Here is a 20,128-nt window from a genome sequence, read left to right as displayed (position 1 = left end):
AAAATCCAAAAGTGTACGCCTCATAATCTCATTTTTTTCACAATAAAATTGAATTTTTTTTAACTGAAACTTTCAATGCTCATTACAATTTTTTTTTTCATATTAATTATTATTCATTTTTTGTAAACAAGACACGGGAATGTCATAATGATTGCACATTGAAAGTTACAATTAATATTAGCTAGAATAATTACATGGAAATTTAACGACAGTGAATTGAACGCTCATATTAACTAAGAAATTATGTCGTGTGTTACTTTAGATAATTAAAAAAAAAAATATTCCGATACGATCATTTTTTCGACCAATTTTGATGCCACATACACCCGTCCATACACGGACGTCCAGAAAAGATTATGTTTAATGTTATTATTTACTATGTTAAACAAAAAAATTGTTATTGAAATGTATTTTATGTGCCTGACAAATTATTTGACTTGATATTAGTGTACTCAAATTAACCTGTAAGTGCAATATAAATAACAAAAAATCAATTTCAGTTCCGAGAAAACTGCTTTTTTTGAAATGTCGAGAGTAGAGCACAACCTCAACGCTTCGCTTATGAGGCGTGCAATAAAAATAATATTGTGTTGTTGAAAACGAGTTGCTTTTTACAATGGTGGTCAACAGCTAGTGACACCTTAATAAAATGCAATTGTACACTGTGTTATTTGTCTGTTCATAGCGGCAATCGAATTGGCAAATTTGTCTTAGTGGCCACAAAATATACCCAATGTAAAAAGAAATAGATTATGACTGGACTCTTAATATTTACACTTTAATGCAGCAAATGGTCAACAACCGGTGCGTGGTCAACTATGGATTTTCACGTCACGTTTCTTGTCAATGTTTCTTCCAAACCTTTAATTTTTTTTTTAACATGTCTCTAAATTACAGGCCGAACAGTATCAGACAAAGACTGGCAGAATTAAGAGTCGACAGCAAATCCAGAGGCGGCGACGAAGAAGACTCAATGGATATTCCAAGTGTCCAGCCCTCGATGCCATAAATTGATACCTGAGCGTATATATTAATCCTGAAAATTAAAAATACGAGATATTGCGTATTAAAGTTTTCCAAAACGCAAAGCAGGGAATTACACCACAATCTTCCTACGACTTATAATTAGAAATAGATAAATTTCGTCTGAGGAACTATGGCGTCGATTGCATCATCTATCGTTCATTAACGATAAATGAACTAAACAAAATAGTTGTATACATTTGAAGGTCGCAACCTGCTTCACTGAGATTCTCTTTTGTTGACCCCCAATTTTCGTCCAATACGGACCACAAGTCGGTCCTTGTTGACACCCGGGTATTCATAATCCATCCTCTTCGGGTATAACTCATCTCGATTCGAGGGTCTAACTGGAGAGTTATCAATCTATTTATCATAATTCCAGCGTAAAATCAACGCCGTATCAACAACGTATCTAATATTTTAAGTCAGGGACCGCTTCCAAAATATCACCCTTTATAATTAAGTTACAGTATTTTTTGCGAAGAAAAAGTAGTTAAATTTAAATATCGAACATTTATATAATTGTTGTAGCTTAGTAGAAACTAGAAACGAACCTATATTACTGAATGTTTAGGAATTAGCTATTAGAGGCCGTTAGGTACACCAACGGATACCTAATATTCGAATGTTAATAATATGAGTAGAATATATTATTATTTTTATTAGGTAGGTACCTAAATAAAATACTATTTGACTGATACTGACTTTACTGCTTAAAGAATAAATGTTTGTCCAAGAATTTTAAACATTTACTTAGGCGTTTAATATATATATCTTATATCTTACTCGTTGGCACTAACCTATTCATATATATTAGTATACTTACACGCGAAAAATATAGCACACATTTCTAAAACCCACCAACATATTTCGTTTAACCTGTTTTTTTTGAATTTGAATTTGAATTTTGAATTTGAATTTTTAATGTTTTAAGACTATTTTGGAAAATATAAAATAAAAATTTTTTTTTTAATTGAACTAACTAGAAGGTATTCTCAATTGACAAAAGCAAATTAATCGCAAGTGCAAAAATTAACGGTAATGACCAATATTTCTATTTGTAAATAACCCACGTGGAAAGTAATATTGCAGATTTCACAAAGGTACCTACAGCAACTGTCAAAACTTGAAAGTTTTGTATTTGGTTATTATCTGACGACTGAAAATAACTATAAACAGGATAATTACCAACTGTAATGGAACATTTTAACATAAATTTATTTTAAGTTTTTTAAAAGTAGAGAAAATTTATTTGGTATTAAGTAAAGAAACGTTTTAGCCGACTGATGTAAAGATTTTACTGATGAAGTATTTATAATGCCCCAAGAAACAGCATTACGGAATAAAAAGATATTTTAAACATTGTGTAAGGTATATGTAGAAATATATTATAAATACGATATCTATCTGTTCGGATATTACAGTAGAAACAAAAATAGTAAATTCATTTTCATACGCAGGTACATACGTACCTTATAAGTTATAGACCAGGGGCCTGCCTGACCCTTATATTATATGACACATACTTTATACAATGATCTACGGGAAGAGACTAAAGAGAAGAAATAATAATTAATGTTGTCAATCTTTGACGTTATTGGCGTGCAAGACAAATGAACACAGATACATAAATGTATAAATTTGTAAGCATTAGTAATTTATTTTCATTGACCATTGTTTCAATTTGTGACTTCAGTTATAGGTACTCCTTATATGTAACGTCAAACAATTAATTTCGTTCGCAGTAAAATCAGAGCTCTAATACAGCCAGGTCTTGATATATCATTTGCCAGATCTGATCGCTGAGGCGTTTCATGATCGTATATGTCCATATATACAATGATACGCATTTATGCTACGCAGTTGATTATACGCAGTCATGCTACGCGGTCTTCCTACGCCGATAAACGTCGAATCGGTTTTTGTCCGATATGCAAAGTAGAGCTTACACAGAAGTGCAAAACTCAGTATGAGCGTACCCACTCGTATATGTAGACGGTCTCGCTACGCCGATTATGTCTGATTTGCGAAGGAGAGCTGACACAGAACAATAATTAATTCAAGTACAATAACAACAAGCTTAATACCGTACGACGAATTATACGGATACGGTATTAGACCGGGCATATGATATATCTAAGATATCTGATTTAAATATAATTGAATGACAGTGATGTTAAAGTGATAAGAAAAAAATACAAATTAGGTATTCGTAAATATGATCGATAGATGTTATTTATTTTAACAGAGCAAGCATATTTTAATCACAGAATATTTTCGTTAAATTACTAATTACCAGGTTTTAAACTGTTTTCAAAATTCAATACAAACTGTTATCAAAAAATACGTAGGTAAGAATAAAAAATGTCCTATTTGTCAGTTCAAACTAAATACAAATAATGTAATATAATTTTTAATTAAATATTATTTTTACATAAAAATAAAGAAATTATAAAGTATACAGAAATACCGGTAAATAGTAAATTAAAAAATAAGTTTTAATTAAAAAGGAGTATGCGAATCTAGTATTTAATAAAGGCGTACTTAATGCTCAATCCAAATATTATTTTATATCTTATTTTTTAATGTTTTTAAAACTTTTGAAGTTTTGAATATTTTATTTTTATACAGCAAGATAAATATTTATTATTATTAACAACAGAGAAGTAGGTAGGGCGTAGGCATAGGCATATATATTGTTATAAGAATATTATTTTATGTAGAAAAATAAACAAGTTAAGATATAGTTTAACTAGTTTGTAAGGGATAATGTTAAAGATAATTGAAATAATTATTAACTGATAACAACAAAAAATGTTTACTCTATTGAAAAAATAAATGTATAACTTCTTTTTAGCTAGGCTTTAAATGTTAAGGTAACGCACAAGCGCGACACAAAATGTACTAACTTGGAACAAATCTTTGTATAAACTTTTTTATATACAAATTACCTATATAATAAAGTAATATAGTACACACTATACAATTACCCGCGTCAAAATTAATCTTCTCCATATAAATGCACTGCAAAAATTAAACGTTTTTTCAACCATCATCTAAAGCCAATACGTTTTGTACTAAGCCAGTAATTCATTAACAACATGCTCTGCAACACAAGACGCCGCGCTTTGTGAGTCAAATAAAAACATCGCGAGGCGTCCACATACCATTATCGGATTGCTGACACGGAGTGCTGTCGATTAACATATAATGTTGACGATCTGCAACATATCATGGCGTTCGCTTAGACCCTTGATAGATTTGTAGGTAACTTGATCAGTCAGAGCCCCTCCCGAAAATAAGGCATGTATAAACCCCGCATTTTCTCGCAGAGGTTCTCACCGTCCGAGAAGCGAGGTTTTGTCTGGTGGGCAGCTCCAGCCCTGGTTAGTTACCACCCTACTGACAAAGACGTACCGCCAAACGATTTAGCGTAACGGTACGACATCGCGTAGAAACCGATAAGGGTCCTAAGTTTAATACAACTGCCATACCACCTAAATGATTAGTCCGTTGCAATCTGAGATTGTATAATAATTTGTCATTTGTCATTACTTGTAGTGCAATAAAAATAAAATGGCGGACCGGAAAACCCACTAAAACCCGACTGGCGCTTTAATGCCTCACTCAAGAGCCTGGACGGTTCCCATACTGATAAAAGCTACTTTAGTGTAACATTGGAGAAACAAAATTCGTAGTATCTACATAATATATATAGAATAAGCTTTCCTTTGTACTCTTCATGTAACTTATGTTCACAATCACAATTTATGGTACATAAATAATAAATAAATAATAATATAAAACTTTAGAATCATAGAGTCCAATTAACTTTTTTGTTATTATGCGTTTTGATCCTACAAAACAACTTCTATAGCTGTAACTTCCGAGCAAATCTAAGCTAAGGGCTTTTATGGGTGTAAAATATGTATCCTTATTAATGACGTCATTTGTCGCGCGTTGTTTGTTATCACCCTTATTAATCTAGTCAAATTCGTTGAGAGGAACATGCAAGACATAAAAGTGATGTAAAATAGATTATTCTAAATTTTAATGATGTAATCATTAATACTATATTTACCTAAAATATAAATGTGCCATCCAACTGTTTGGTTATTATTTCATAGATTTAATGTTTAAACTATTTGCGATGCAAGAGAATTGAAATATTATAGCTATAGATATTCTACCGTGTAAATAATACGAAGTAGTGTAGGTTGACCGCTTTTAACTTTAAAATAAAGCACAAAACATTTACATAGATAACGATAATTGATACTGTATTATGTATTCAACGTACTAATAAGTAAAGCTATTGAAATATAAACTTACCAATGATGGAACCAAACTGATATTAATTAAGTGTGAAGATTAAAAATATATCTGAGACTGCGTTAATAGTTCGGTTTACAGCGGTGACCTCCAGGGAATAACCTGAGCTGTACTTATTTATAATTGTAAATATGAATATACCCTACGATAAAGAATGTCGGTAAAATGGGTCACACTGTAGTAAACTAAACCGGGTACAAATGTTTATTTTCAAAAGCGAAACGGTGACTACTGTGTGTAAGGAACTATAGCTAATAATTAAGAAAATACATTTGTCCACAGAATTAAAAACATACTGAAACCCTATACACGGCTAATATTGAAGCATCAAAAACCACTCCACTTTAGTAGTGTTTCTCGAACAAAAGGTTACTCAGTTCATTCCATTTACAAGTTGACACTAATTATTTTACCTTTAATAGTTCTACGACGTTTCGAAAAAGGAGGGTTTGGTAGGTTCTTAATTCTATACATAGATCAGCGAGTGTAACTAATACAAAAGTCCGGAGAAGGGTGGGTGGGCCCCAATATAATCCCCCATAACGTAGTCTCAGGATGTTATTATTAATAATTATCTTTAAAAAAGAAATGTATTTAATTATAATTATAGTATAGTAATTGGATGTTTTGTAGAAAACTATAATATAGGTAAGCTGTTAAAAACGTAGATGGTTACTTCTTTAAAAAATCTATATGAATTAATTGATATTGTACCAATGGTAAATATAATATTATATTAAATTATGTACGGAAAATGCATTTTAGTATTTTTAGAATAAATCATAATAAGTGGAGGCCTACATACCCGTAAATATTATCAACCTAGTTTTACCTTAAACTAGATCTATAATATGGTATTGGGTAACTACCAATTTAAATGCCAGTCTTCATTAAACCTAGGCATCGCCTAAATTGAGTGCGAAATGATTTACGAGATGTCTTTAAAAAAAACGTTTCACCTACTCTTAGGTGATAAATATTTGTTACGGTTTAGGTACCTTTGCCTAGAAATCCCGTTAGATTTCTAGGCAAAGGTAGACACTGCTTTTTTCGTTGTTAGTGGAAACGGGCATAGTACCGGATGGATAGTATATTAAAATAATTCAATATTTTTGTTTTAAGCATTATCGTAATAGTTAAATAATTTTATGGGGCGAAATACCTATACTTCTACCTAACTACCTATAAATAATTCATAATTCATAATATAAATATTCGAGCCTCAGTAAGTTAGATCAAGGATCTTAAGAGTGTTTAATATAATATTATGTATTTCGCCTTAAACATTTATTCATACCTGGTTCACAGAACTCCAGTGCAGCAGATTAACCAAGTAGAAAACTAATTCCAATTCCGGAAAGACTGGAAATATTGTGGAGTCACGTACTTTACACATTTGTAGCAAATCAAAATTATCTTTACTGAAATACTTTTAGAGGCACTTTCGAGTTGTTCGTAAATATTATACCTACTGTCATGGTGATGAATTAACCTGGTCAACCAAAAACGTAGAAAGATGTTTCACAAACGCATCTTTTTACCGATATAGCTAAAACAAAATAATCCAGTTTCTGGGTTAAAAACACACTTGAGTCAAAATTTAGACGTTGGCGCAATAATAAAACAGCACTAAATCGGAGCACTGGAATGCTACTGAAATAATGTGAACCGGGAATTATAATTAAATTGGAATATTTTGTCATAATAGCAGACAGAAAGTAGGTAGGTATATTTACGGATTTGCGCAATTAGTTATAGTCGTGATGTTGTATGAACTTGTCAAATGGAAATATGAATAGGTAGGTACCTACATAATAAAATCAAGTCCATGATGTAGCATCCGCTATCTTAAATGCGTAATTACGTCACGTTCAACAAAATGTTTAATTCCTCAATTTGAACAGAAACTTCCAATGGCAGGGGCACATATGCAACATGCCAACACAGAGAAAGGAAACGTAGTATTCGGTTTGGTATGTACAAATAAAGCGACCACCTCCGACAACAGCTGTTTTCATATTGCCCATGAAGACATCATCGACTAGATATCGGCATACTAATAATGTCATACATTTCGATACCTCGATAACTGCCTCATTGGTTTAGTGGCTAGCATGTTTAACTACGGATCGTGAAGTCCTGTGTTCGGATCCCGGGTCGAGCTAAAAATTATATAAGGTATTTTCTACTGGTTTTATTTCTTAAGAATTTTCAGTACCAGGCCAGGAGTTAGAAATAAGCGATCGCGAAAAGCGTCGTTCTTATTCGTCGAAGATATACTATTATTATCGGATTTGTGTCAACGTTCAATACAGGTACATGACATAAGGGTCACGTCACAACTCACACGTCATGTCAGTCATGTCATGGGTGTTAATAATTGATTTCTAAGCATACCTGTACGTATGAATAGAATACTTAGTTTAAATTTGATTTGAATAAACAAGTGTAGCGTGGGCTCTAATATTTCTGATGACGTAAGATTAACTACTATAACTTTATATTATAATTTAAAATTGTAAATATGAATACTTAACCAATATGCTATTGGTATGAATTGTTAAGAAACGGAAATATGGTAATTATAATTAATGTAAGTTTTAAGATGTAACTGTTATTTCCTGTAAAGTTTAAATAAATGTCTGTTCAATATTAAATATATTTTATTAACGTCTTATCACAAATACTAATTATAGTACTTAAGGTCAGCAATCTACGTAGAGTTATAAATTAAAAAGTACAAATATGTATAAAATACAAACAGTTAGGGCCTTATCAATAAACGTGGCATAGAGTTGAAGCAAGTTTGCAATGTATTGCCACGTTCCAACAGCACCATTTGACAGCTCCTTCAAATGTCAGAATGTAAAATCACACATCAAAACTGTTCCAACGTTATGCCACCTTTAATTAAAGGCTAGATAATAACATACTAGGGTAAACCCTGGATCTTAAAGCCTTTACAGTTTGTCGTCCTTTAACAGATAAAATTATAATTATATTAATTACAGAATCATCTAAAACTACAAGTCTTCATAATTACATAGTCAAAAATTAAATAACATAATAAAAAAACACTTAACAAACTAATCCAAATTTTCTAGTAAAACATATTTATTCAAATTATTTGAGTATCTTAATTGATAAGCTACCATAACTTAACCTGTTGAATGTTCATGTTTTGCCACGGATTGACATGCAAAGCTTTCAAAGTTTGAACACATCCGTAACAAAATAATTGTTATAAAAATTTAGGTTGTTGTTTTAATGCTGTTATATCTAAAAATTTCGGTATATCCATCATTTGATGGCCGGGTTGCATATTTGTACCTGAAACAACACAGAGTGGATTTATAAATCGCGCGATGCCCTATTATTAGATTATTCGTCTGTCTGTCCCCCTCCCCCCCTCGGGAATGCTTTATTGAATCCACTAGTTGGATAATTTACTATAAGTTATGCAATTCCCATTGATCACTATTATTAGTGATCGATGGAAATTCCGCAATATTGTTTTTATAATTTAATAATTTTAAGAAGTTGCTACTACACTACACATCTGATAAGTTGTTCTAGATTCTAGATTTCCTACAACGCTGAAGTTAACTACTTAAAAAGTTAATATTCCATAGTTCCAGAGCACAGTAATTTTAGGTATATAATACATATATAGCATACAAATATTTGATCTCTAATATTATTTGACGGCCAAGAGGCGCAGCGACCCTACTTTCTGAGTTCAAGGCCTCGATTCGATTCCCACAACTAGAAAATGTAAGTGTGATGAACATGAATGTTTTTCGGTGTCTGGATGTTTATCTGTATATTATAAGTATTTATGTATATTATTCATAAAAATATTCAACAGTCATCTTAGTACATAACACAAGCTACGCTTACTTTGGGACCAGATGTGTGCATTGTCATAGTATATTTATTTATTTATTTTATTTTATTATCGGCAGGTAAAAATTAGATAAAGTGAAAACTGTCGTACATTAGAATTTGTCTTCCACAAAAATTATTGTTTCTATGGAATCAAAATCAGATAAACGTTTTTGCGTGGCTGCTTTTTTTAACTAAATAATCGAGGTTATAAGTCCATCTGAATTTACATTAATAACATATAACACAATATATAATAACATATGACAATATTGGTTCAAAAAAACTAGCAACTGTAGTTAAATGATGGACCGCCTAATAGTAAGTGGAAAACTATCGCCCATTAACAGATCAACATATCGCAGGGCATGCAAGCACGTCCTGCAACATGCCGCCTTATATCCATGAATTTGAGTGTTAAACCTCATGCGCCCGTAATTACACCACGCCCTTCACACCGTAACACAACGAGACAGAAATCAGCATGGCGATAGTACATCCCTGCCCGGACAAGCTGTCACAAAAAGCTCTACTAGTAATTAAAAAATTACCTAGATACCTTGTAATATCCTATGTTTCTCCATATAGTTTCTCGTCGCTAGAGACATGTCGACAGGCATAGTAGGTCTGGGTGATGGGGTGGTGGGCGTAGTGCCCTGGTTCAAGTATTTAGCTGCAAGCTCTTTCATTTTTAGACTTGTGTCCGTGGAGGGATTTGCGATGTGTTGAACCTGTGGCCTTTGCATACCTTGTGGGCTGTCTCCAAACGTTACCCTGAAATTTTGAAACAATTTAGTACCTTTATAGGTCTGGGATTGTTGAATTGAGTATCATCATCATCATATCCACCCATTACCGGCATTACGACACGGATCTCCTCCCACAATGAGAAGTTAAGGGCGTTGTACACAACGCTGGCCCAGCGCGGATTGGTGGACTCCACACTCCTTTATGATATTTTAATTGCTTAAAACGCACATAACTTCTAAAAGTTGGAATTGCGTGCTGGTATTCGAATTCGGCCTCCCAAATGCGAAGTTGAAGTCCTACAAATGAGGCAAGCACCCAATACCTAACAATATTTGTTCCAACCTGCTAATCAAACTCAAGATGTGTTGAGCCTCTTATAAATTATTTTTTTACTATATCTTTAAGCATATCTGTGATAATTACACTCACTCACACTGTACACCTACAGCTTAATTTGCTCTTCAGTGCACAGTAGTAGGCAGAGCAGTTTCTTAACTGAGAATTTCTAAACTCAATATCTAGCAATATTCAGCCCAGTAATCAAACCAATAACTTATCAAACATGCTGACCACTTGACCTACTAAGCAGTTATTACCTTTTAGCCACACTGACATTAGATTTGTCAATTTGCATCTGCATACACTTTTGTTTTACATTCCTATACAATGCACTTGCCGAGGAAGGCATGTCGGATTCCTGTAACATCCCATTCACATGTGTCTGTAAAGTAAGCAATAATTCAAAATCAAAAAGGTTTTATACATGTAAACCTATCACAGGCACTTTATGTATATAATAAGTTACCATTAACATTAGGTAATGGTATAACAAAATGGGTATTTGTGGTAACCATACACAAATACCCTTGAATGAATTACTTAATTATTTATTGATTAAGGACCATCAATATTTGAAATTCTTTTATTTATCCCATAAAGACTCTTTGCCCCATTTTATATATTGCATAAATAGCCCTCATCTGCTGTACAAAAATAGAATCAATATCATTAGTATATTTTTTTATTAAAGGCATAATAATAGAGTAAAGATTTTTATTGTTTTATTTAAGTAACAAATTAATAAATATCAAAATTAAATATCAAACTATATTATATTGTAATATGTATTTCTGGAATTAATTGCATGTGCAGATATTTGAAACCATAAAACTTTGGCATACCCATCTCCTACCAGGGTTCTACTGAAATTTACCGGAATAATAAGATCAAAACTTAAAAAAAAAAAAATACAACTTGTCCAATTATTTACAGGATTAAAATATAAAATTTATAATGTTGATTATTGGCTAAAAATATATGGTAAAATAAAACATTATACACAATTTGAGCTGTAAAAATATGTCTGTAACATACCATAACTTTATTATAATATGTCCATCCCACATTAGATTGATCATCACTACTAGCATCAGAACTGAAAAAAATAAGAACAATAATTTCAGTTAGCACCTAAACAATTCAACTATTTTATATAAAGTTCAATAAAATAGTTTCATAATTGCAAAATAATTATTTAAGAATAAACAAACTTACTCGCTATAATCCCTGATATCTAGATAGAGACTTTGCTCTGGTGAAATGTTTGGAGTAATAACATTATCCACTTGGACATTAAACAAACTCATCTCATTCAAAGTCTTGTCTTCTGTATAATCATTCTTTTTTGCATCACCATTACCAACTATAGGGTTGCTTTTATTTGGCTGATGCATATCAACTTGTTTTGAGACAGGACTCAAACCGTCAAGAAAGTTTAAATTATCTGGTTGTTTCGACACAACCTCTTTTATACTAATTTGTGATCTATTACATTGTATTTGAGCTTCATTTTGTTTGACAAATTCTTTATTGATTATAGTAGAAGTTCGAACCACCTCAAAACTAGTCATAACACCTATAGATATTTTCTGCTCAGTACTGCCCGATTGAAGAGCTACCTGCTCAGTTATATAATTTTGGGCAGGAGGGTTAATTCTGTTTCCATTGTTTGTATTTGATGATATAAATTTATCAACTTTATCTTGCAGTAACTGCAGTTGTTCATTCTGCATCTTAATTATTTTAAATAAATCAGCCACAGTTGGTTCTTGTTTATCCATAGTTATATTTGTCTGCTTCTCCACATCTAAGCATTCTGTGTTATTATTTTGTTCATATTTTTGAATGGCCCAAGTCTTTTTATCAACAGCATTTTGTGGTGAAGGAGTTACTTTGATATTACAATTACAGTTTGGGGCAACAGGTCTCATTTGAGGAATATTACAAACACAATGTGCATGGTTTTGTGGCAGCATTGTTATACAATGACACACATTGTAGCTGTTTCTGTTAATGTTTTGATTTTTTACTATCTCAACTCCCGACCGTTCTATATGTTGGGTATTGTAAACCTTAATACAGTGATGACATCTACATATACTGTTATCCATTTCATTTGAAGAGTTACTGGAACTCAAGCTGTCTACATTTTTTAGAGGTAAGTTTGCCTGACCCGTCATCATAATTTGACTTTTCTTTAATAATGGATTATTTTCTTTTTCCAAATGTAGTTTACCAAGTTCACTACTTAACTTTATATACCCATTTAATTTATCCCTTTGAATGAAAAAATCCTCATTCTTTCTGAGAATATTTGGTGGAGTTGAGAATGGCTTTTCCGTGGCAGCTAAAACATTTGAATTTATTTCTGCCAGTGGATTATGTTTTGTATTGCAGTACACTGGTGGTGAATTATATGTCTGCCCTGCTAGGTGTGTTTGCTGCATAGTACGTGAAGTAAGTGCAGAATCAAGCATACTTAAATCTAGTTCATTAGAAGGCGCCCATCTGTGTTCTAACTTAGGAATATCTGTCAGACTTGTTCTACTTACTACTGGATACGGCGAAGAATTTCCAAACTCGAATCTCTGTACGGGATCATTTGTAAATGGTACCGTTCGGTAGTCTAGATATTCTACTTGAGGCGCTGATTTAACTTGCTTATGAATAAATGGCCTTGGCGAATGGCATTCTGGTTCGAGCATTTTTGAAATAGGTTTAACTGGTGACTCAAAGCGTACTTTCTTCATGGATCTTTTAATAAACACGTCTTTATGTCCACTAAATTATGTCACCGACATATAAAAAAATATTTCATACAATTTAGCGTTCATTCTACATAATGCGACAGTTATTAACTTTTTGAATTCAAAACTTCAGAATGTAAACAAAGCTTCGCGGAATTAGATTTGTCAGTTGACAGTTGCTGTTTATTTATTTTGATTCTAACCCGTAGCCGAAAGGCAAAGGTATATTAACGTACATCCAAGACGTAGTAATCAAACTAAAGTGTAATCTCCATGCTCTCAGCTAAGAACCACTCAGGGTGTACCACAGAGCACAATAACTCTATGGTGTACATTCTATGGCTATTGGCTACTGCTAATATAGGTTATATATTAGGACTGCACAAGAAAAACGACATCGGCTGTATCTGTATAACATTATTCTATACGTTTCTGTACGGCCAGAACCATCTAAACACCCTGTGAAAAATACATCAAACTTAATCTACTAAATTTGCTTTGCTATGAATGTAGCAATCGTAGATGAATTGAAGTATGCCGAGTTAAAAAATTTAATGTCATTATCGACTAAAGTAGTTAATTATTGAGAATTTCAACAACTTACGTTGTACAAAATATTGTGGTAAATATAACCTTACAGATTTATTATAACCAAACGTGCGTTTAGAGTGATTTTATTTCGTAAACAGTAAATAGTACGGTATTTATATTTGGCGCTTCTTTTAAGAGTTACCCTGATGCAAATGTGGCGCCATCCTAATTTAATACATTTTGACGACAATTTTTCATATACACAGATGACTCTCCTTACCTCTACCCTCCATACTTTTAAGAGTGCCAAATCAGCACGTTGTATTTCGCTAATGTCACGTATACTTCAAAAAAGACAGGAATTTACTCACTACTTAGTACTTTTGAACCAGTCTACGTTTTAAACGAAATTTATTAATCTGTGTTTTATTTAATGGTCTGTGGTCGGTCAAAATAACATCATTATCTGTGTAAATAACCCCCAATTCAAGTAAAAAGTAATAGCAGTAACAAGTTAGAATAATAGAACTGGGGAATTAAAATCAAACCATAAAATGAATAAGCCTTTACTCAAATCCATATCACCTCTAACATTGTTATGTCGCTTAAAGGGTCACAAACCATCCGGAGGTGTTCGATATCCAGGAGGAATAAAGTATTTTCCTAGGTAAACAATAGATTTCCGCATCTAAAAGCGGCCACTAGCGGAGGTCCTGCGCCAATTTAATCGGTTAATCAATATTGTATAAGCTTAGTAATAACAATGTATATAAATTCTATTCTTTTTATGAATGTTTGCGGATCAGAATCACTTGTCACCATACCTCCGATTCCTGCTAGAGACTTAAAAGGCGAATATATCAGAGAAAGTGCAGTGTCCTCTGTGCTACCACTACCTTATACTGCGATTACCCACCTGTCTGGTCAGCTTGGTGATTATTGCCAAACCCTTCCCTTAGGAGAAGGCTGTCCAGCAGTGGACTGTTATAGGCCATTGATTATGATTTAACAAGAGTGTCTGTGTAGTTATTTCTCTAGTTGATTTTTTGTCAGTGTTAAGCTGGCCCCCGTTCAAGATTATCTGCATACCTCACCCAAATTACTGTAGTTTAGACTTCGGTTATCTATCATCATCATCCCATTACCACTGGCCATGGCCCACTACAGGGCACGGGACTCCCAAAAGTGTCTAGTGAACTAGTGACCAGAGACAACTCAAAAAAGTTAGTTTAATGTAGTTTTTTGTTAAAAAGCAATGGTGTCATGACTCATGACAACAATACACACACAACTCCCGTAAGATAACTTCACACTCCTCAAGATTGACCACCTCAAGTGTGTAGAGATTTAGATAATTTCTTCTATTAAAACTATATTTTTAGGCATCCAGACCACAAAGATCCTGAATATACACCTTCAAAATTATTCAGAATTGAGCAAATTCAAACCAGCAAACATCACCCATGGTGGCAAAAAAAGATTTTGAGTGAATTGAAGATAGATGATCAAGTAAGTTAAATTCCTGATTTAAACAATGATTGGTAGCATTGAATAATTTGCCTTACCTCATTCCATTTCGTCATTAATCAAAATAATGGCCAGACATATAACTTGTATGTATCAATAAAATGCATGTAATTATAAGAAAATCTGAGTTAAAATCTTCTAATTGTCAGGTTTCTAAAATATAAGCTATCAAATTTGCCACAAGTGAATAATTAAAACTGAAATAAAACATACAAATTGTCTGTGTATTGTTTTTTGTTTAGATTAAGCTTAAAAACCTAAAGAAAACTTACCTTAAAAGAAATCTAATACACCTATAAACCTTATAGCTGCATTGGAGATTTATGTATTCACTGAAGACCACTAGTAAAACTTTCAAAGCTTATAAGTAGGAAATTTAAACTTTTTAAAGATTTGGTCCCATAAAATATTTATTTGTATTGCTACTAGTATAGATTAATACAGGCTGGCAAACTCCTTTGTTAACCCCTTTTTCTTATAAATTTCAGAATAGAGTTGCAATTGTAAAAAATATACCAGCCATCAATATGAGATTATGGAAAATAAAACATTTGATCAGAGTAACCCCAATAATATTTCCATATGGTGAACCAACCGAGGAAGACATCAAATACACAGTACTCAAAGAAAATGGACAGTGCATAGTAACAAAGACACTGCAACCAGAACAAAAACAAGTAGAAGCATTAGAGAAATTTGAAACAGATCCAAAGAAAATGGACTCAACTACACTTAAGCGAGAATCTAGGTATAGATGGAATGATGCTTTCACCGGTGGATTTTAATTTGATTAAAAAAAAAATATGTAGATTATTAATAAAACAGATTACATAATTTATACAATTCTTTAATTTCCTAAATAATGACTAACATGTGGTTTGACCTTACTACTTTTTTATTTGCTAGTGTTGTTAGGTTTCTTCTTATACACTAAGTAATTAAAATACTCTGGAGTCTTAAAATATTTATCGAGTAATATGCCATGTTTTTTTCCAAGGCGGAACCTTGAGTCACCCCATGATACAACATATGTAGGACTTAGCTTTTTGAACTCATCCAAGTTAAACTGGTGTTGGACTGTAGAGTTGTACCAATTTCCTCTAAAGATTGCCAAGTATTCATCACCATCCTGATATAAACGTATTACAAACTTCGACATCAATACTTTTACAGCTGTGTGGAACATAAAAAATGCCCCTAGGTATATAAGGCACTCCAAAGCATTGTTTGCGATTACTACTTCTCCAAGTAAAACTGGATCATACATAGTGTTCACATCAAATTGAAATGCAGCATAATAAATACCCCCTCCAGCGACAGTAACCGTTGAAGCTGTTAAATATGCTGTTGCCACATTAAGAGCTTTTTCCATAGGAGCTTTGTAAATTAGTTTCCAGCGCTCAGACACACCATCCTTTTCTTTCCATTTCTCTTGAACATCCATAAATTTCAAGGGATACTGAGATATATGTTTAACTGATGCAATTCTGGTTAAAGAATTGTAATTATTTGGTCTAAATAAACGTAAACAATTCATTGTTTATAAATAAAATATTTATTAGGTACTCTTGAATACTTAAATTATTTTTTGTTAGCTAAGAATCCTTTTACAACATTTTTTCCTTCATTATTTATCCAGTAATCAAGTTTTCTATTGCAAATAAATTATATAATAAAAATTATATTATAATAAATTAATTGCACAGATCCGAATTTCAAGTTAGGTTAGAAAACCACCACAGAGTACATAACATAAAACCACAGTTAGAAGGAGTTGTGAGTGCTTTACCTCTTTTCTTAGGTGAGTACCACAGACTTCTCTATTATTATAGTATTAGAGGTGGTGAGAGGCTACGTACCGTTATGGAGGGTAGAGGTAAGGAGAGTCATCTGTGTATATGAAAAAGTGTCGTCAAAATGTATTAAATTAGGATGGCGCCACATTTGCATCAGGGTAACTCTTAAAAGAAGCGCCAAATATAAATACCGTACTATTTACTGTTTACGAAATAAAATCACTCTAAACGCACGTTTGGTTATAATAAATCTGTAAGGTTATATTTACCACAATATTTTGTGCAACGTAAGTTGTTGAAATTCTCAATAATTAACTACTTTAGTCGATAATGACATTACATTTTTTAACTCGGCATACTTCAATTCATCTACGATTGGTACATTCATACCATTCCCTGTGCATCCACCAGCGCCATTGTGGAGGATTTTTGAACTGATATTTAGCGCAACAACTGGACACTTTTTCAACTTTTCTCCCATATAAGATGACTCTCCTTACCTCTACCCTCCATACGTACCGAAAGGTTGGCGTGCCGCTTGTGAGACAGAGCATATTTGAGAAGTGTTGCCATACATTTTTTTTTACCCCAATTCTAAGGTCCCAGATTTCAGGTCTTCTACCACACTTATAGTTTGTTGGTATTTGTTTATTACTATTTGTTCCATACAAAATTTATTTATTTATTTCCGACTTACGACTAGTTTTACAGGAATTTTCCTAATGCACTAGCGTAGATACTTATGCCTACCTACATACTAAACTTTATCAGTGTAGCAAAATGTAGGCATTTGTTTCATTAGAAGCAGCTGCACTTAGAAACATATCCTAAAGGAACTGCATAATAATTTTTAATGTTCCGTAATTAACTTAATTGTAAAAAGGGAACATTTATGGAATAACATTAGTACGTTGGTCTGTGAAGCAATTTTGCAGAATGATTTTATAGTAGGCTAACAAACAAAAAGTGTCATAATTATATCATCCAGCATATCTCCATACAATGAAAACTCAAAAGCTAAATTATTCACTGACCAGTGTTGGAACAGCGTTAGGATACAGAACCGTTAGCTTGTTATTTTTAATGACCATATTTTTATGAAAGTGTTTGCTGCAAATCTTTGAACTTTTTTTGGGTGTCCAATTAGTGCGACCTGTGGATTCAACCCATAGCAACAATAAATTATGGACCGTAGGAAAACTGGAACAAAATATTTTAAACTTAATTTTTAATAATAGTTGGGAGATTCGTTTCTCCGCATAGTATACTTTTAAGTTTACTTTTCTGTACATGAAAATGGTCAAGACTATCTTCGATGGATTCCGAAATATTTCGAAGAGTATAAAAAAAAAATAGCTTTAGACTTTACAACGTAGTGCTTGCATATTTGTCAACAAGTTTTTTCTTACAGTTCCACCAAATACATTTTTTCTCTAATACATCAACATCGTATCATACATCCATGGAATTAAATTTATGATTATTGACACATGAAACTTGAAATTCTATAATTTTAATAAATTAAACTGCGCACTGCGCAGTTTGGGCAATTTTCATGTTGAATGTAGGCAACACTGCACTCTATTATACTTTAGGTTATGTATGATTAAAATTAGCATAAATCCTTATAAACGATCTATTTTCTATTGCAAATTGTGTTGTATATTATAGAAATATAATAAACGATAATTATTTATACTTTTAGCAAATCAAAAGTATTGTACTTACGAGTGGAACGACAAATCCGTAAATTTACGTTCACTATCACTTTTACATCCTAAAACACTGCACCGAATCATGTTTTCGCAGAAATTGTTCACGGAAGCTGGTTATTAACAATGTCAAATTAGTTAGGTCTGTATTTTTGTGCTCACAATCCGTTTATCTTACTAATAAAACGATGGCTAACTGTCAAACTTGTTTCGCAAAGTGCTTTGCTAATCCATGGAAAAACCGGCACGCGGTATGAGACAAAAGACCCTATCGCTTTATCTCGTTTATTTACAAGACGTATACATAAGTTGTTCTCTTACTTGTGCGAATGCGACGGATGCTATCCATTTGTCTATTTACTTCTCTGTCTACGCTACGTACAATGTAGCCTTTCCTATCTTTCTGACATTGGTGCTGACATTGGGGAATCGGACTACTATTCAGTTTGTGTTTTAAATAAAATAATATGCTCAAATATAACTGTCATACTTATTTATTAGAATGATGATAGGTAAATAAGTTAGGTTATTCCACGAATTCTCATTGACAATTCCTTTTTTCAGTTGTGCCTATAAGCTATTAAAGTTGTAAAATTTTCATGGGTGTAATTTCATCATCGAGGGGTTAAAAAAAACTTAGAATGATTATGACAATTTTCTTTCAACCAATTCCTTAAGGCCTTTTCTGTAAATCGAAGTAGGTATCACCAATTCTGGAATTTAGTCTGAAAATCCCTGAGCGTCCAAACTTATTTTAGCTTGCCGAGCATCTTTAAATTTGGGCTATCTTAGTTATCACAAACACACCATACAAATAATGTGTATAAATCAATAGCTAGAAACAATAAAAACAAGAATAAGTACCTACTTTAAGATATCAGCGTCAGGTTTCTGTAATGGAACAAGTGAACAACTACTTTGAAAACTATACAAAGTGGTACTGGTGGTGGTGTATATTATTCAGGGTTGTATTTAGGTTTCATATGAATGCAATAAAACAAATCTTTTTACTGTGGATAAACCATATATTGACATAAGTACCCATTGTGTTTCATTTAAAGTAACGATGATTACTAGTAAAACAATAATAATATTAATTCAACAACAAGTAATTTTATGCACATTATAAAGATATTGTGATAACTTTTTAATTTTGTAAAGATTTGATGAAAAAATAATAACACTATGATAATATATACCTACAATTTTCCTATTTACAATTTACTTTCGAAAATTGATATCTAAAAAAAACTGCCGAAACGAATGTATTATAAGGCCGGGCCTAAAGTAGAAATTCCCACTAAGTCAAATTATACTCCGTACGTAGGTAGGTGTTTTACGAAGTTATAATGAGGTATTCTGACTAAAACTTTTACCAGAGATTCAATCCATGATTCTGAGTTCCTCAGTGTTGGAATTTTTCTAAAGTCTCGTTATGACTTTGACGATTTCTTTTCACTAATTAAGTACATCATGGATTCACAAA

General features: G+C 32.5%; 5 protein-coding genes across 6 annotated transcripts in view; 2 read left to right on the top strand and 3 right to left on the bottom strand.

Annotated features, from left to right (window-relative positions):
- The window catches only part of LOC120623496 (GTPase-activating Rap/Ran-GAP domain-like protein 3), a 101,106-nt gene extending 99,480 nt beyond the window's left edge, over positions 1 to 1,626 (top strand). The window contains exon 24 of the mRNA XM_039889541.1: positions 898 to 1,626. Coding sequence (XP_039745475.1) covers positions 898 to 1,009 — 112 coding nt within the window. The 3' untranslated portion in view covers positions 1,010 to 1,626. The remainder of the gene's footprint in view (positions 1 to 897) is intronic.
- Positions 1 to 7,023, bottom strand: part of LOC120623248 — a 273,880-nt gene extending 266,857 nt beyond the window's left edge. The window contains exon 1 of the mRNA XM_039889168.1: positions 6,653 to 7,023. The gene's annotated coding sequence lies outside the window, so the exon portion shown is untranslated. The remainder of the gene's footprint in view (positions 1 to 6,652) is intronic.
- A 977-nt stretch (positions 7,024 to 8,000) lies between these two features.
- On the bottom strand, positions 8,001 to 13,233 carry LOC120623247. Of its 2 annotated transcripts, none has more exons than XM_039889165.1 (5): positions 11,545 to 13,233; positions 11,365 to 11,425; positions 10,587 to 10,711; positions 9,800 to 10,014; positions 8,001 to 8,685 (listed from the first exon to the last, which is right to left on the bottom strand). In XM_039889165.1, exons 1-5 carry the CDS (start codon positions 13,077 to 13,079, stop codon positions 8,597 to 8,599), a joined length of 2,025 nt encoding a protein of 674 aa, XP_039745099.1. In that variant the 5' UTR covers positions 13,080 to 13,233; the 3' UTR covers positions 8,001 to 8,596. The 2 variants fall into 2 exon arrangements, with proteins under 2 accessions (XP_039745099.1, XP_039745100.1); XM_039889166.1 differs by having other exon boundaries at positions 8,609 to 8,685; positions 9,792 to 10,014.
- Positions 13,234 to 14,038: 805 nt separating this feature from the next.
- LOC120623403 (39S ribosomal protein L30, mitochondrial) lies at positions 14,039 to 15,966 on the top strand. Its single transcript, XM_039889417.1, has 3 exons — positions 14,039 to 14,274; positions 14,990 to 15,116; positions 15,623 to 15,966. Exons 1-3 carry the CDS (start codon positions 14,162 to 14,164, stop codon positions 15,917 to 15,919), a joined length of 537 nt encoding a protein of 178 aa, XP_039745351.1. The 5' UTR covers positions 14,039 to 14,161; the 3' UTR covers positions 15,920 to 15,966.
- Positions 15,966 to 16,803, bottom strand: LOC120623402. Its single transcript, XM_039889416.1, has one exon. The coding sequence runs from the start codon at positions 16,669 to 16,671 to the stop codon at positions 16,030 to 16,032; it is 642 nt and encodes a 213-aa protein (XP_039745350.1). The 5' UTR covers positions 16,672 to 16,803; the 3' UTR covers positions 15,966 to 16,029.
- Between the last annotated feature and the right edge of the window lie 3,325 nt (positions 16,804 to 20,128).

The sequence above is a fragment of the Pararge aegeria genome, chromosome 4, assembly GCF_905163445.1.
Source record: "Pararge aegeria chromosome 4, ilParAegt1.1, whole genome shotgun sequence".
Classification (NCBI taxonomy): Eukaryota; Metazoa; Arthropoda; class Insecta; order Lepidoptera; family Nymphalidae; genus Pararge; species Pararge aegeria.
This window is presented reverse-complemented; position numbering and strand designations above follow the sequence as displayed.

Excerpts from the sequence above, each read along its gene's own strand:
- LOC120623403 (XM_039889417.1), top strand. The coding sequence starts at position 14,162 with ATGAATAAGCCTTTACTCAAATCCATATCACCTCTAACATTGTTATGT. Across the intron at positions 14,275-14,989 it reads GGAATAAAGTATTTTCCTAG|GCATCCAGACCACAAAGATC; the intron begins GTAAACAATAGA and ends CTATATTTTTAG. Across the intron at positions 15,117-15,622 it reads AATTGAAGATAGATGATCAA|AATAGAGTTGCAATTGTAAA; the intron begins GTAAGTTAAATT and ends TATAAATTTCAG.
- LOC120623402 (XM_039889416.1), bottom strand. The coding sequence starts at position 16,671 with ATGAATTGTTTACGTTTATTTAGACCAAATAATTACAATTCTTTAACC.
- LOC120623247 (XM_039889165.1), bottom strand. The coding sequence starts at position 13,079 with ATGAAGAAAGTACGCTTTGAGTCACCAGTTAAACCTATTTCAAAAATG. Across the intron at positions 10,015-10,586 it reads AATGTCAGTGTGGCTAAAAG|GGTAACGTTTGGAGACAGCC; the intron begins GTAATAACTGCT and ends TCAAAATTTCAG. Across the intron at positions 8,686-9,799 it reads GAAACATAGGATATTACAAG|GTACAAATATGCAACCCGGC; the intron begins GTATCTAGGTAA and ends GTGTTGTTTCAG.